Source organism: Fukomys damarensis, unplaced genomic scaffold (genome assembly GCF_012274545.1).
Source record: "Fukomys damarensis isolate Sample0158 unplaced genomic scaffold, DMR_v1.0_HiC HiC_scaffold_3, whole genome shotgun sequence".
Taxonomy (NCBI): domain Eukaryota; kingdom Metazoa; phylum Chordata; class Mammalia; order Rodentia; family Bathyergidae; genus Fukomys; species Fukomys damarensis.
The window spans coordinates 44,301,127-44,315,500 of NW_022900915.1; the positions used below are offsets into that span (position 1 = coordinate 44,301,127).

The window sequence follows — 14,374 nt, forward strand, 5'->3', positions numbered from 1 at the left end:
AAAAAACCAAAAAAACAGAAAACCAAAACCCGAAAAAAACCAAACAAAAACATCAAAAAAAAAAAAAACAAATCAAAGAGTTGGTTCTTCAAAAGAATAAATAAAATCAATAAACCCTAGGCCAAATTTATCACAAAAAGGCTCAAATACATGCAATTAGGAATGAAAAGGACGAAACCACAACAGATCCAAGAGTAATCCAGAGGATCATCAATACCTACTTTGAGAACCTGTACTTCAATAAAATGGAAACCACAGAAGAAATTGACATACTCCTTAATGCATATGAATTACCAAAGTTGAACGAAGATATAAAAATTCTCAACACCCCAATTACAATCAATGAAATTGAAAACGTTAATTAAAAACTTAGCAACAAAGAAAAGCCCAGGTCTTGATGGCTTCACTGCTGAATTCTACAAGAAATGTAGGGAAGAGCTAATGACACTACTTCTCAAACTCTAAAGTGAGAGGGAAGCAATACTTGCAAATTCATTCCTGGAAGCAAGCATTACTATGATTCCAGAAGTAGAGAAAGACCCAACCAAAAAAGAGAACTACAGGCAAATCTCCCTAATGAACATAGACACAAAGATCCGCAATAAGATACTGGCAAACAGAATACAGAGGTCATACATTCTGACTAAGTTGGATTCATCCCAGTGATGCAAGAATGGTTCAATATATGTAAATCAAATAATGTAATACACTATATATTTTTTAACACTACTATTTTACTTATTTATTGGTACCGGGGATCGAATTCTGGTCCTTGTGCTTGCAAAAGCAGGCAGTGGAACCACGAAATGCTTGGTCCTTATAATACACTATATTAACAGGAGCCGCCATCGCTCCAGTGCCAGGAAGGTAGCCGCACAGGCGCCCCTGAACCCCCATAACTCCCCTTATCCCCCCATGCACTCTCAGACCTCCTGATTGTGCCAGTCTTTGGACCCACTCTGCAGAGGCAGAGGTTGTCATAAAGGGTATTTTTCTGAGTTCCCAACTTTGAACATCTTTAAAGAAAGGGCGTGGGAAACCTGTAGTAGAATGTGTGGAGTTCAACTGTTCAGAAGGCTGGGGAACTCAATCTGGGCCTTGCAGCCCGAGGTCAGTCAGGATCATGGGGTTCAGCCATCAGCTAATTGAGACCAGGGGTCTTGTGTCCTAGCTCTGTCTGAGACATTCAATGGTAAATATACTATAATGAAAAGTTTGTTCACTGCAGACATATTCTGGACAGCTTCTTGATTTCAATTTAATTTAAATGGTTTAAGGGTGATAGACTAGTGACTACCACAGGTGGTCAGTTTCCAAGTTGTGCTTGATCATAATGTGTTGCTGATTATATCAGTTGGGATAAAGGATTGTGGTTGATTCGATGAGCTGTTTTCTCTGATATTATGAAGATGAGAATGTCTGTGGGTCATTAGAGACACAGAAGCTAGGGCGTAACTATATCAGGAAGATTTGGGTGATAACCCAGAGATTAAACCAAGGACAGTCCAACAACAAAAATAAAAATGAGAGAAAACACTTAGCAAGACACAGAGACAGACTTCCAGTTTACCAATAGAAAAAGTAAGGCAAATGAGGATGAAAAGTCTGACAGTGAACCACCAGGACACCCTAAACTCATAGCACAAGAAGTAACAAAACAGATCAATCAGGCTCCAGAAAAATTCAAAACAATTTCCCAGATAACCATAGAGATAGTGAGCAAAATGAAAGTCATGATTAGAGACTCTAGAACAGAAACTGACCAAACAAACAAAAAATAAAAAATAAAAAAAAAAGATGAGCACAGGACCATGATAGAAACCATGAAGGCCCTGCATAGGAAAGAAATGGAAACAATGAATGTGCACCATAGTAAAAAACAGATTCAAACAGATATCCAGGAGATTAAACAATACATTGAAAGTGTATGCAGCAGAATAAAAGATGCAAAGATAGACTCTCAGATATAGAAGATAAGATTGCAGTTAGTGACCATGAAAAGAAAGGTCCTCTTAAAAACAGTAAGGGATCATGAGAAATCAATCCAACAACTCCTAGATAATGCAAAGAAGAATAACATAAGACTGATAGGAATCCATGAAGTAGCAGGAGAAAATACAAATGACTTAAAAAAGCTGTTCACAGAATTAATGACAGAAAACTTCCCAAACAGAGGGGAAGAATTTGATATTCAGATAAGTGAGGCATATAGGGCCCCAACTAGCCACAATAAAAAAAAAAAAATCTACACCTAGACATATAATAATCAAGATTCCAGAATCCCAACAGAAGAACAAAATACTACAAGCAGTAAGAGAAAAGAAACAAATCACATGCAAAGGAAAGGCCATCAGAATCACAGCAGACTTTTCAACACAAACCCTCACGTCAAGGAGAGCCTGGAGTGAGATATTTCAAGTACTAAAAGAGAACAACTTCCAACCTAGACTGATGTATCCTGCAAAACTCTCTTTCAAAATGGATGGGGAAATAAGATACTTCCACGACAAAGAACGCCTGAGAAACTACATGAATACCAAACCATCACTACAAGCAATTCTAAACAAGATCCTAGAAAAAGACAATGAAGGCAACAACACCATGAGGCCCAACAGAGCAAATCAAATAGGCAAGGCAAGAAACTAAAAAGGTGAAAAAGTAAAAAAAGTCAACAAAAGGCCAATAACATGACAATAATAAATCAGTACATATCAGTTATAACCATCAATGTTAATGGCCTCAACTCACCAATCAAGAGAAATAGACTGGCAAAATGGAATAAGAAGCAAAGTGCAACAATATGTTGTATACAAGAAACACACCTAGTGCAAAAAGAAGCCCAAAGACTGAAAGTGAAAGGATGGAAAACAATTCTCCACATGACAGGAGCCCAGAAAAAAGCAGGGGTAGCAATCTTATTTGCAGACAAAGCAAAATTTCAAACCAAAACTGATTCTAGTATTACTGATGTAGAACAGTATTGTATCATACCTCTGTGAATGTAAAATATCTTGTACCTGCTTTATGATACGTAGTAGTGACTGTGCTTTATCAGAGCTATTTTTAATGATATTACTCTAGAATGCTCTCTTTCCAGATGATGATTAAGATGCAAAAAAAAAAAAAAATGGTGCCAGGTACCACAACAGCAACAGAACTTTGCTGTTTTCTGGATATTTTTCTTTTGTTTTTGTTTTTGTTTTTTTAATGGAATATGCTGAATGTCTATAATTTTGTTCAGATGACTGCAGAACCTGGAAAAGCTTTTGCTGCTATTGATGCATAACATACTGCTATTATTGGTCTTTTTATATAAACAAACATACATACATATATATATATATATATGAGAAAGAGAGGTGGAGGGAGGAAAGGAGGGAGAGCGAGAGGGGGGAGAGAGAGAGAGAGGGAGGGAGAGAGAGAGAGAGAGAGAGATAGCCAACAGAAATTGACAGCCATATTGGTCTAGAAATGTTAATTTTTTAAAAAATTTTATTTTTATTTAGTTTTTATTTTTCCATTTGTACAGGGGTAACACACGCATTAAGTATGTAAAGTCATATCTATGTGGGTTTGATTACAGAAACTAATAAAGTATCCTCTAAATGAAAAAAAAAAGAATAAGATAAGACTACAACAGCAAGAAGCAATTTAAATATGTTCAGGGACCATTTTCATCTTCAGAATTAAGGATTATTTTAATCTTACATCATTGCCTTTTCTCTTTTCCTTTCCTTTTTAGTTTTAGGAGACCCTATTTTTAATGTTCCTACAGAGATTTCTTTAACTGAAATACCGAATAGTTTCTCTGGTGTGAAAAACTGTAATAGTACACAGGATCCTGATGAGATAATTAATAATGTGAAATAGGAAGTAAAGGGCTAAAGGCATAGGGAAAGTGGGAAGGGTGGGGTAAGGTAATAAGGGAGAGGAAAAAAATATGAGAAACTGAAAAAATGGAAGTAAAGTGTTTGTAAAAGGGGAGGGGAGCAGGGATTGAAGGGAGGGCAGGAACAAGGGGAAGAATGAGAATCAAGACCTATCATGTAAAGGTACAGGATTCCAATGATGAATGTAACTGTACTGTATACCTAGATTGTACCAATAAACTCAATAAAAAGAAAAAAATAAAACAGTAAGTACATTAAAAAATACACTATATTAAGAGTCAAGAAAAAAAATACAATCGTCTCAATAGATACAGAAAAAGTGGACATAATCCAACACCCACTCATGATTAAAAAAAAAAACTCACAAAAGTGGAATAGATGGTCTTTATCTCAACCTGATAAAAGCTATCTGAAAAACCAACAGCCTACATCATACTAAATGGTCAAAAACTGAAATCTTTCACACTAAAATCAGGAACAAGACAAGGATGTCCACTATCACCACTCCTGCTCAATATAGTTGTGGAAACATTAGCCACAGTAATTAGACAAGAGATAGATATAAAAGGAATAAAGATAGGAAAGGAAGAAATTAAACGGTCATTAATTATTTGCTGATGGCATGACACTCTACATAGAAAACCCAGAAAAATTCTACCAAAACACTTCTAGACTTAACTGACAGATTCAGTAGAGTAGAAGTTAACATTCAAAAAAAATCAATAGCCTTCTTGTACACAACAGACTTGCTGAGAGAGAAATTGGGGAAACAATTCTTTTCATAACAGTTTAAAAAAATGACATATCTAGGAATCAATCTAGCACAGGAAGTAAAAGACGTCTACCTTGAAAACTATAGAAATCTGAAAAAAGGGACTAAAGAGGATACAAGAAAATGGAAAGACGTCCCTTGTTCTTGGGTAGGAAGAACCAATACAGTGAAAATGGCCATACTTCAAAACTGCTATATAGATTCAAGGCAATCTTGATTGAAATCTGAACTGTATATTTCACAGAACTAGAGAAAAAGATCCAAAAATTCATTTGGAACCAGAAGAGACCTAGAAGAGCAAAAGCCATCTTAGGCAACGAAGACAAGGTAGCAGGTTATCACAATCTCCAACTTGGAACTATACTGCAAAGCTGCTGTGATAAAAACAGCATGGTACTGGCAAAGAAACAGACCCGAGGACCAGTGGAACAGATGAGAAGATGCAGAAACAAATCCAGACATGCTCAGCCACCTCATCTTTGACAAAGGAGCCAACCACCTTCACTGGAGGAAAGATAGCTCTTTAATAAATGGTACTGGAAAAATTGGATTCCAACCTGCCACAGATTAAAACTAGACCCATATCTTTCACCATGCACTAAACTAAAATCAAAGTGGATCAAAGATCTAAATACTAAAACAGAAACACTAAATTTGCTGGGAGATAGGTTAGGCAGAACTCTTGAAGACATTGGCATAGAAAAAGACTATGAACAAAACCTCAGTAGCATGGGAACTAGCAGAAAGAACCAACAACTGCAATCTCATTTTATTAAAAAACTTCTACACTGCAAGAGAAATCACCAACAGAGCTAAGATAACCTACAATGTGGGAAAAAATTTTTACCAGCCATTCCTCAGAAAAAGGACTTACTATCTAGAATACATAAAGAACTTAGAAGTAGGAGCAGGAAATAAACATATGAAAAAATGTTCAACATCACTGGTTATTCGAGAGATGCAGATGAAAACAACACTGAGATTCCATTTTATTCTAAAAGAATGGCTGCTATCAGGAAATCAACCAATAACAAATACTGGCAGGGTTGTGGGAAGAAAGGAACCCTTCCCCATTGCTGGTGGGAGTACAGACTGGTGCAACAACTGTGGAAATCAGTATGGAAATACCTCTAACAACTAGGATTAGAGGTTCCATTTGATCCAGCGATTCCCCTGCTGGATATCTTCCCAAAAGAATGAAAAGAATTATACCCCAGGGATATATGTGCACTCATGTGTATAGTGGCATAGTTTGGAATAGTTAAGTCTTGGAAACAGCCCAAATGCCCATCAACTGGTGATTGGATAAAGATGTGTGTTTTTCAAAAAATAAAATGGAGTACTACTCGGCCATAAAGAATGAGAAACTAGACATTCATAGTTAAATGGATGCACATTGAGGCCATACTCTTTAGTGAAATAAATAGGTAACACGTGTAAATACTGAATACTCTGGTGTGAGAAAATGAAAGTGTAAATGAGGATCAAAATATGTAACAGATAATGTGAAATAGGGAAAAAACATCAGAAGAGGAAGGGAAGTAGGAGGGGCTGGGGAAAGGAAAGAAGGGAAAGGAATAAATATGACAAAAGGAAAAGAAAAAATTATTTAGAAATGTTTCAGATGTGTTATTGCAATATTTAATGTTATAATTCAATGCATCCAAGAAAGAAAACTATGACAGTGCTTACTCAAATGCCCAATAATTATCAGATGCTTCCCCCAAAAGGGAGCAATTAACAGTGCAATGAAAACAAAGCTTCCTCTTTCCAGGAAGAAGCACATCCAGGCTGGAGAAAAGCAAAGCAGTGCATCAACTTCCTCCTGCTGGATGAACTGTGCTGATGAGGGTCTGCTTGGAAAAACTGTAATGGGAACTTGAAACATTTATAAAATAAACATACCTAACAGATAGGAACAGAAAGTGTAAAGGAAAAACAGGGCCTCAACATGTCAGATGACCTCACTCATGATTAACAGAAATGCATATTAAGGTAATCCTGGGCTTCAGCCTCACCTATCAAACTGTGAAAGTTGAAATGTTTGGGCTGGGGATGCAGCCTCACAGAAGGGTGCTGGCCTATCCTGGCGTGCCCAAGTTTGCTCACTGGCATTGGAAAAAAAGCAAACAAGCAAGAAAGCAAAAGAAGACTTGAATATGTAGTGTTTTGCAGAAGAATGAAACTTTAGAAGTTTTTTGTGAATATATACACTGGCATAGCCTTTATTTGGGACAATACGGCAGTATCTATTCAGTACACACTTGGATATGGCAATGCTGTTAGGAATTTTTCTTATGGCTGTACTCACACTTATATAAAAGCAAAATATTATCAACAACCTCAACATCAAATATGCTGAGATCTAGTTAAATCAACTACCACCCACTTATTTAATGAATATACTACTATGCAACTATAAAAAGGACACGCACTAATAGGTAGTATCTTTATGCTGTATCGAGTTATAGACGCATGGCAAAAATAAAGTTTTTAGGGGAGCGAAATGGACAGGCTCACCTGCTCCTGTCCATGGATAAAGCCCCAGAGAATACCTCAGGCTTGAGTACCACAGACTGCTGACAGGGAGGGGGACCAGGAGCGTCTGGAGGGGAGCAGCTGGGGTGGCAGAGAGGAACGACCGAGCACCTCCATGCTTCACGAGTGCACAGAAGGTGGTGGACACTGCTCTCCGAGGATGCTCGCCAAGACGCTCCTTTCAGATGAGTCCTTATACTTGATGTTTTAAATCTCATCAATGTACAGTCTAATCAGAACATGCAAATTTAAAAAGCAGGATGATTACAGAGCGGGACTCAGCCACCTATGGCCAAATCTGGCCCCACCAGATGAAGGGTATTGCCAGATGGACGGTCCACTCGCTGTCTGTGACTGCACTCCCTGTAGGGTCACAGAAATGAGAGCCCACAGCATCTACGATACATTCTGCCCAGCCTCCACAGAGGACAAGTCTCCACCTCCGCTGCAGGAGGAAGGAGCTGGGCAGCAGACAGGAGGAGCAGCACACACCCCTTCTTCAAGAGAAGGGTGAGCGAGACCCATCTAGAAACCCCAGGCAGCACTCCTCACCACGTCTGTGTCGATGGAGACTCTGAGTCCGACCCTGTTCACCCCGCCACTCTTTAGAGTCTTCAGGTGAGGGCGCAAGGCAGCACTGCAAGCCATGGCGATTTCTTTCGCAAACTGATGATGAGTTGACAACACAGATAAATCCTGGTCCTTTAGAAAGTAGAACACCTGAAATACATTTAATTAAAAAACAAGTCATTATGAAGATTAAAAGCAACTACTGTTTTTTGAGACAGGGTCTCCTATGTGCAGGCTGGCCTTCAACTCACTATGTACCCCAGGCTTGTGACGATCCTCCTGGCTCAGCCTCCCAAGGGCTGGGATGACAGGCCTGTGTCACTACAGCCAGCAAAAGCAACTGACGAAATGCAACAATTCCTGCTTTCAAATCAACACTAATAAAATTCCAATGTTAGTTCAATGAAATCACTAGCTCAGACCATTCTATGTCTACAGCCTGAATCTATCCCATACATAAACATTTAAAACCAAAGATTATGAATGATGGGAATGGCTCAGATGTTTCTGCCTAAAGGTGACCTGTAGCAGTAAAAGTTCTGCTAACTTAAGAGTTGCTGTAAGGGTATCTGGAGAAAGTTAAGATCAAACAAGGAAATGATGTTCTGTGGTTTCTACACATCTTACATACAGGTGAAATCACCGCGATTATACAGAAGCAAATGCCACCGTTTGCCTGATGAGGAAAGGAGACTAAGAGGCTGCATATCTGCGGTCCTAAAGTTTCATAGCCTCTTATTTAAAACACAAGTAGGAGCCCAGAGTAGTGCTGCATGCCTGTGACCCCACACTTGAGGAGGCTGTGTGGCAGGAGGGCCAAATGTCTAATCTAGCCCGAGCAATTTAGGGATTTTTTTGAGACTGTCTCAAAAAAAAGAAAAATAGGGCTGGGGATGGGATGTAGTTCAGTGCAAAGACCCTGCATGTAATCCCCAAATAATGGGTGCAAAGAAAAGGAATATGCAAAAATAATTTTATGTGAATCCTGGCTATAGATTTATGTCATATCTCATTGATTGTCAAATAAGAGCAAAGTAAAATAGTAGCAGTGACACAGTAGCAGTCCAAAGACAGCAGTGTCGCCAAAACGTAACCACAGCTGTCCAGTGGTACCGTCCCATGACAGCCTGAAGTGAGCCTGGCTGAGCGGGGTGGCAGCGTGTGTAAGCAGGGCGGAGTCACATTCAAATGTTCTGAGGCTGAGAGGCATGGTCTCCACTGCGAAACCAAAGCACAGACCGAGCACAGCGTGTAAAGGGAAGGGATATCTTTCTCTCCTACCTCAGTGCACTTTACAATCTTCTCTTCTGTTTCAAAATCTGCTTCCAGTTTTATTTTTTCACTTGGAAATCCTTGCAATGAGATTCCATCCACCGAGCTGATAACACTACAGAGCAAAACATAATAGGATCAATGTCATCTGAGTGCTTCTGATTAAATGAATCATTAGATTGGAACAAATGAAGATGTGGAGAAAAATTATGGAAGTTCTAAATTTAAAACAGCAACAAGGTATCGCAACTATATACAAGTTGGATATGTAGCTCATTTATCATGATTTATTGATTAGATAGTAATTTTTGTTCATCAATAAATTATATCTCCTTTCTCATATGCCCAATTCAGACCTAGATTTTAAGTACCTCAGAAAGTCTCCTAGGGCTGGGGATTTAGCTTATACCTCAGTGGTGCTGCCACCTGCCTTGAGACAGCCAGGACCTGAGTTCAATCCCTGACACACAAAAAAAGTCTCCTAACAGAAAAGCTGTATTATAAATGCAAAAGCTCTTCCTATTAGCCCCCTTCTTCCTTCTTTCTCCAGATCCCTTAGCCAATCTCCAACAAAGAAAGCAACAGTAACTAAAGAGGAAGGGTGTGGTAGGAATCTCCTAGGCCTCTGAGTACATACTGTTAAAGCCAGTTTCTTCTCACAGTAATTCAGTTTAATCAGTATCGTGCAAAGGGAACCCTTCTCCCTCCACAAGTACAGGGACCCCGTGACGGGAAGGTGCTCTGCCTTCCTTGGCCCTGGCAGCAGCCTGTCCTGTTGCCCTCTACCAACTGCCCACTCCCAGCCCCTGGAGACAGCAGGAGGCTGGGTGGAGCCACGCCTGAAGAAACATGCTGTGTGTATTAACTGGAGGGTAGGCATTTACATCCACGGCATAATTCTACATTCATTCATAAATTACAGTAAAGGAATGCTTTGATTCTTTCCCCTCTTTCAAATCAATTATGCTCCAGTACTAGTAACTCTCACCCTTTGTTTCCGTTTTCTTCAGCATCTACCCAGCAGATATCCACGTACTCTCTCAGGTCTACTGCGTCCACTTTCCCGCAGGTAATTCTAAAGTCCTTCTGCTCTCGCAGAGCTTGCCTCAAGCCATCCATGGTCTCTGGAGTTATCTGCACCATTAAGCCGTCTAGAAATAAGAGTTACGCTTCACATTGATTGGCTGCAAAGAGTCTATAACTAAGAGTTTATGTCTAAGGTATGAACTTTACTATCAAGATACAGTTAGTATGAGCTTTAAAGCCTTTGTTAATTATCCTAACAAATGTTTCCAGTAGGAAAATGAAACTATTTCATTACGTTAAGAACTCTTTTTTGAAAGTTGAATGAAAACAAATTTTACACTTCTAGGTTGAAAACACTGCCCAAGACCACATCAAAAAGATGATTCACCATGATTAAGTGGGATTTATTCCAGGGATACAAAAGTCGTTCAACATATGCAAATCAATCAACAACAGACTGCATTAGAACGCAGGACAAAAAACACTAGCCAGTCCTCTCTACAGATACAGAAAAACCATTTAGTAAAATTCAACATCCTTTCATGATAAAACTCACAAGAAACTAGGAGAGAAGGAATGAACTGCAATGCAATTCAGCCATCGGTGACAGGCCACAGCTAACATCACCCAGAGAGAGGCAGAGCTGAGATCAACGCCCGAGTCCACCTTTGTCACTTTTAATGGTGCTACAAGTCTCAGCCACAGCATTAAGCTGAGGCAAAAAAAGCATCCAAATAGGAAAAGAGAAAGTCAAACTATCCTTAGGTGCAGATGACATGATTTTATACAGACAGAAACATTAGGAATCTACCAAAAACTGTCAGAATTGATTAACAAATTCACTAAGGATGCAGAATGCAAAAATCAACACACAAAGATCAATAGCATTTTTATACAAGTTTGCCGAGAAAGAAATCAAGAAAGCAACTCCGCTCACAGTAGCAATAACAAAAAGAATAAAGTGAACCAAGGAGGTGAAAGATTTTTATAATGAAGATTACAAAACACTGGTGAAAGAAATAGAAAAGGACACAGAAAAATGAAAACACAGCCATGTTCATGAAGTTATTATTATGATTATTATTACAATACTTGGGGATTGAACCCAAGGCCTCATGCTCACCCACTGAGAAACATCCCCAGAAAATTAGAAGAATTAGTATTGTTAAAATGATCCTATTACTCATCAATTTAAAAATTGAATGTAATGTTCCTCAAAATACAAATGACATTCTTCACAGAAACAAAAAAGTCCTAAACTTTCTATGAAACTACCCTGAATAGCCAAAGAAATCTTGAGCAAAAACAAGGCTGAAAGTATCACAATATCTGATCTTAATACACACTATAATACTATAGTAGCCCAAATGGCATAGTACAGACATAAAACAAATACCAATGAACAGAACACAACATTCAGAAATAAAGCTACCCATCTATATCCTTTTGATTTTCAACAAAAAGGCTAAATGTCATGCCTGACCTAAGTGAGTCTTTCACAAACAGGACAAAAGCAAACAGGCCGCTTTCAGGAATGGACCTGACAGGCTATTTCTCAGTAAACAGAAGACAGTTTCCCTGGTGCCAAGGAGTCCAGTGACTGTCTACACAGCTGTGCTGACTGTCCTTGACTCAGTCACAAACATTTCACCCCACATTCCTTGGCCCCTTCAATACGTACACAAGCCTAATTCTTTTCCCAGTCAGTTGTTGACTATCTCCCCTGGTGTTAGCCGACCCGACAGATGAAACCTCTTCGTGCCAGTCTTCCACATCAGCCATCCACATAAGTACGTAAAAAACTCAGCTAGAATCTCTCCCTGATTTTAGTCTCTGTTCACTGGAATAAACCTTTCTTTCAAAAGCTTATTTAAATGAGTGCTTCCACATGTGCCATCTATAACATTGAAAACATACACTGGAGAAAGGACCATCTCTTCAATAAATGGTGGATATCAATAAATGGACTGGATATCCACATGCAAAAAAATAAAGCTAGATTACCTCACCGTGCACAAAACTCTATTCAAAAGGGATCAAATACTACATGTAAAACCTGAAATTATTAGACTACCAGAAGAAAACATAGGAGAAACACTTCAAAATTTCTGCATAGGTACTGAAATTTGAACTATGAACCAAAAGCACAGCTAACAAAAGGAAAAATAAACCGAAATACCGAATAGTTTCTCTGGTGTGAAACACTGTAATAGTACACAGGATCCTAATGAGATAATTAATAATGTGAAATAGGAAGTAAAGGGCTAAAGGTGTAGGGAAAGTTGGAAGGGTGGGGGAAAGGTAATAAGGGAGAGGAAAAAAATATGAGAAATTGAAAAAATGGAAATAAAGTGTTTGTAAATGGGGAGGGGAGGAGGGGGTAAAGGGAGGGCAGGGACAAAGGGAAAAAATGAGAATCAAGACCTATCGTGTAAAGGCACAGGATCCCAATAATGAATGTAACTGTACTGTATACCTAGACTGTACCAATAAACTCAATAAAAAGAAAAAAAGAAAAAAAAAAAGGAAAAATAAAGAAATGTGTGTCAAACTAAGAAGCTCCAGTGCTGCGAGGGAAACAATCCACAGAATAAAGAGACCTACAGAATGGGAGAAGGTGTTCGTGAGCCATGCGTCTGCCAAGGGCTACTATCCAGAACACCCAAGGATGAACCCTCAATAATAAAAACCAATCAACAGACGGGCAAATGATCTGAGTTTCTCAAAAAGATGCTACACATACACAAATATCCATCAAGTGTACAGGAAAATGTCCAAAATCACTAATCATCAGAGAAATGCAAGTCAAACCATCATGAAACATTATCTCACCCCACAGTGGTTATAATAAATAAAAATAAACTTAAACAGCTGGCAAGGATACCTCTCCTCCACTGTTGGCAGGAAAGTCATGAAAGCAAAGAGTAGGAAGTTCCTCAAAAATAACCACCAGATGGCCTGGCTACCTCACTACAGGGCACATCAGCAAACCAAGCGCAATAACTGCACCAGAGACACCACATTTACACACCGTAGCGGTGTTCCCCAGAGCCCAGACAGGAAGTCACCTGGGGTGGCCACCAAAAGATGAACGGATGAGGAGGAGAATGAAATCCTGTCACCTGCAGAGGACTGTGTTAGGTGAGAAGTTTTAAGGGAGAAGCAGAGAACAGAAGAGTGGTCAGTAGCTACCAGGAAGACAGCAAGGATAAAGAGAGGTTGGTTAATGTGTACCACAACATGATCACAGAGCGGGGACGGCTTCCAGCGTTTTACACACAGAGAAGTGCCTACAGCTCACGGGAATGTATCATATACTGTATAAAGAACGAGAAGGGAGGAATTTTCCAACAAAAAGAAACGATAAACATTTAAGAGATAGAAATGCTAATTGCCCTGATTTGATCATTACACCTCTGACACACGTATCAAATTACCATATGACACTGTACATATGTACAATATTATCACACATCACTTGAAATGGAAGAGGAGGGGCTGGGCATGGTAGCGCACGCCTGTAATCCCGGCACTCAGGAGGCTGAGGCAGGATGATTGTGGTGCGTTCCAGACCAGCCTGGGATACATGGTGAGTTCCAGGTCAGTCTCAACTACATAGTGAGACCCTGTCTCAAGCCACCCCCCAAAAAAAGGAAGCGGAAGAGGAGGGATCTGTGACATTCAAAACTACATGAACTATGAGTTGGTTAAAGAAACATATGACCCAGCAAGAAAACCAGGCAAATGCTGTGAGTGCGCTTTTTACAGGAAAGGGCCCTCCATGCCCCATGCGACAGGAAGCTCCACCCTGCAGTGGATAGGCAGATGCTGATCACAATCATATGCAGAAATACTTACAGGTTGACACAACTTATGCATTGTGACAGTATCATGTCTGGAATAAGAGATCTTACACACTGATGATGATGTACACTGGTACAATCATTTTGGAAAACATTTGCAAATGTACTAGCTGAGAAATTCCACTACTAATTACATATTCCAAGGAAACTTTTAGACATGGGTCCAGTGTCTATACACAGGTAAGACCACGACTAAGCAAAATCAAGAAACAATCTGGAAGTTCACAATCAAAATATGAATAAATTGTCATACATTCACAAAACACTTAATAGCACTGAAAATGAACAAGCTATAGTTGAAGGCAACAATATGCATAAATTTTAAAGATAAGAATAACGTATGATGGGCCGGGGGATTTAGCTAAGTGGTTTCACCACCTGCCTCACAAGCACAAGGACCTGAGTTCAATCTCCGGTACCAAAAAAAAAAAAAAAAAAAAAAA

General features: G+C 39.2%; 1 protein-coding gene across 1 annotated transcript in view; it reads right to left on the minus strand.

The window, feature by feature from the left end:
* Zfyve16 (zinc finger FYVE-type containing 16) overlaps positions 1-14,374 on the minus strand; it is a 37,786-nt gene that overhangs the window by 2,794 nt on the left and 20,618 nt on the right. The window contains exons 14-16 of the mRNA XM_010643009.3: positions 10,031-10,193; positions 9,052-9,157; positions 7,753-7,920 (exon numbers count right to left, since the gene is read on the minus strand). Coding sequence (XP_010641311.1) covers positions 7,753-7,920; positions 9,052-9,157; positions 10,031-10,193 — 437 coding nt within the window. The remainder of the gene's footprint in view (positions 1-7,752; positions 7,921-9,051; positions 9,158-10,030; positions 10,194-14,374) is intronic.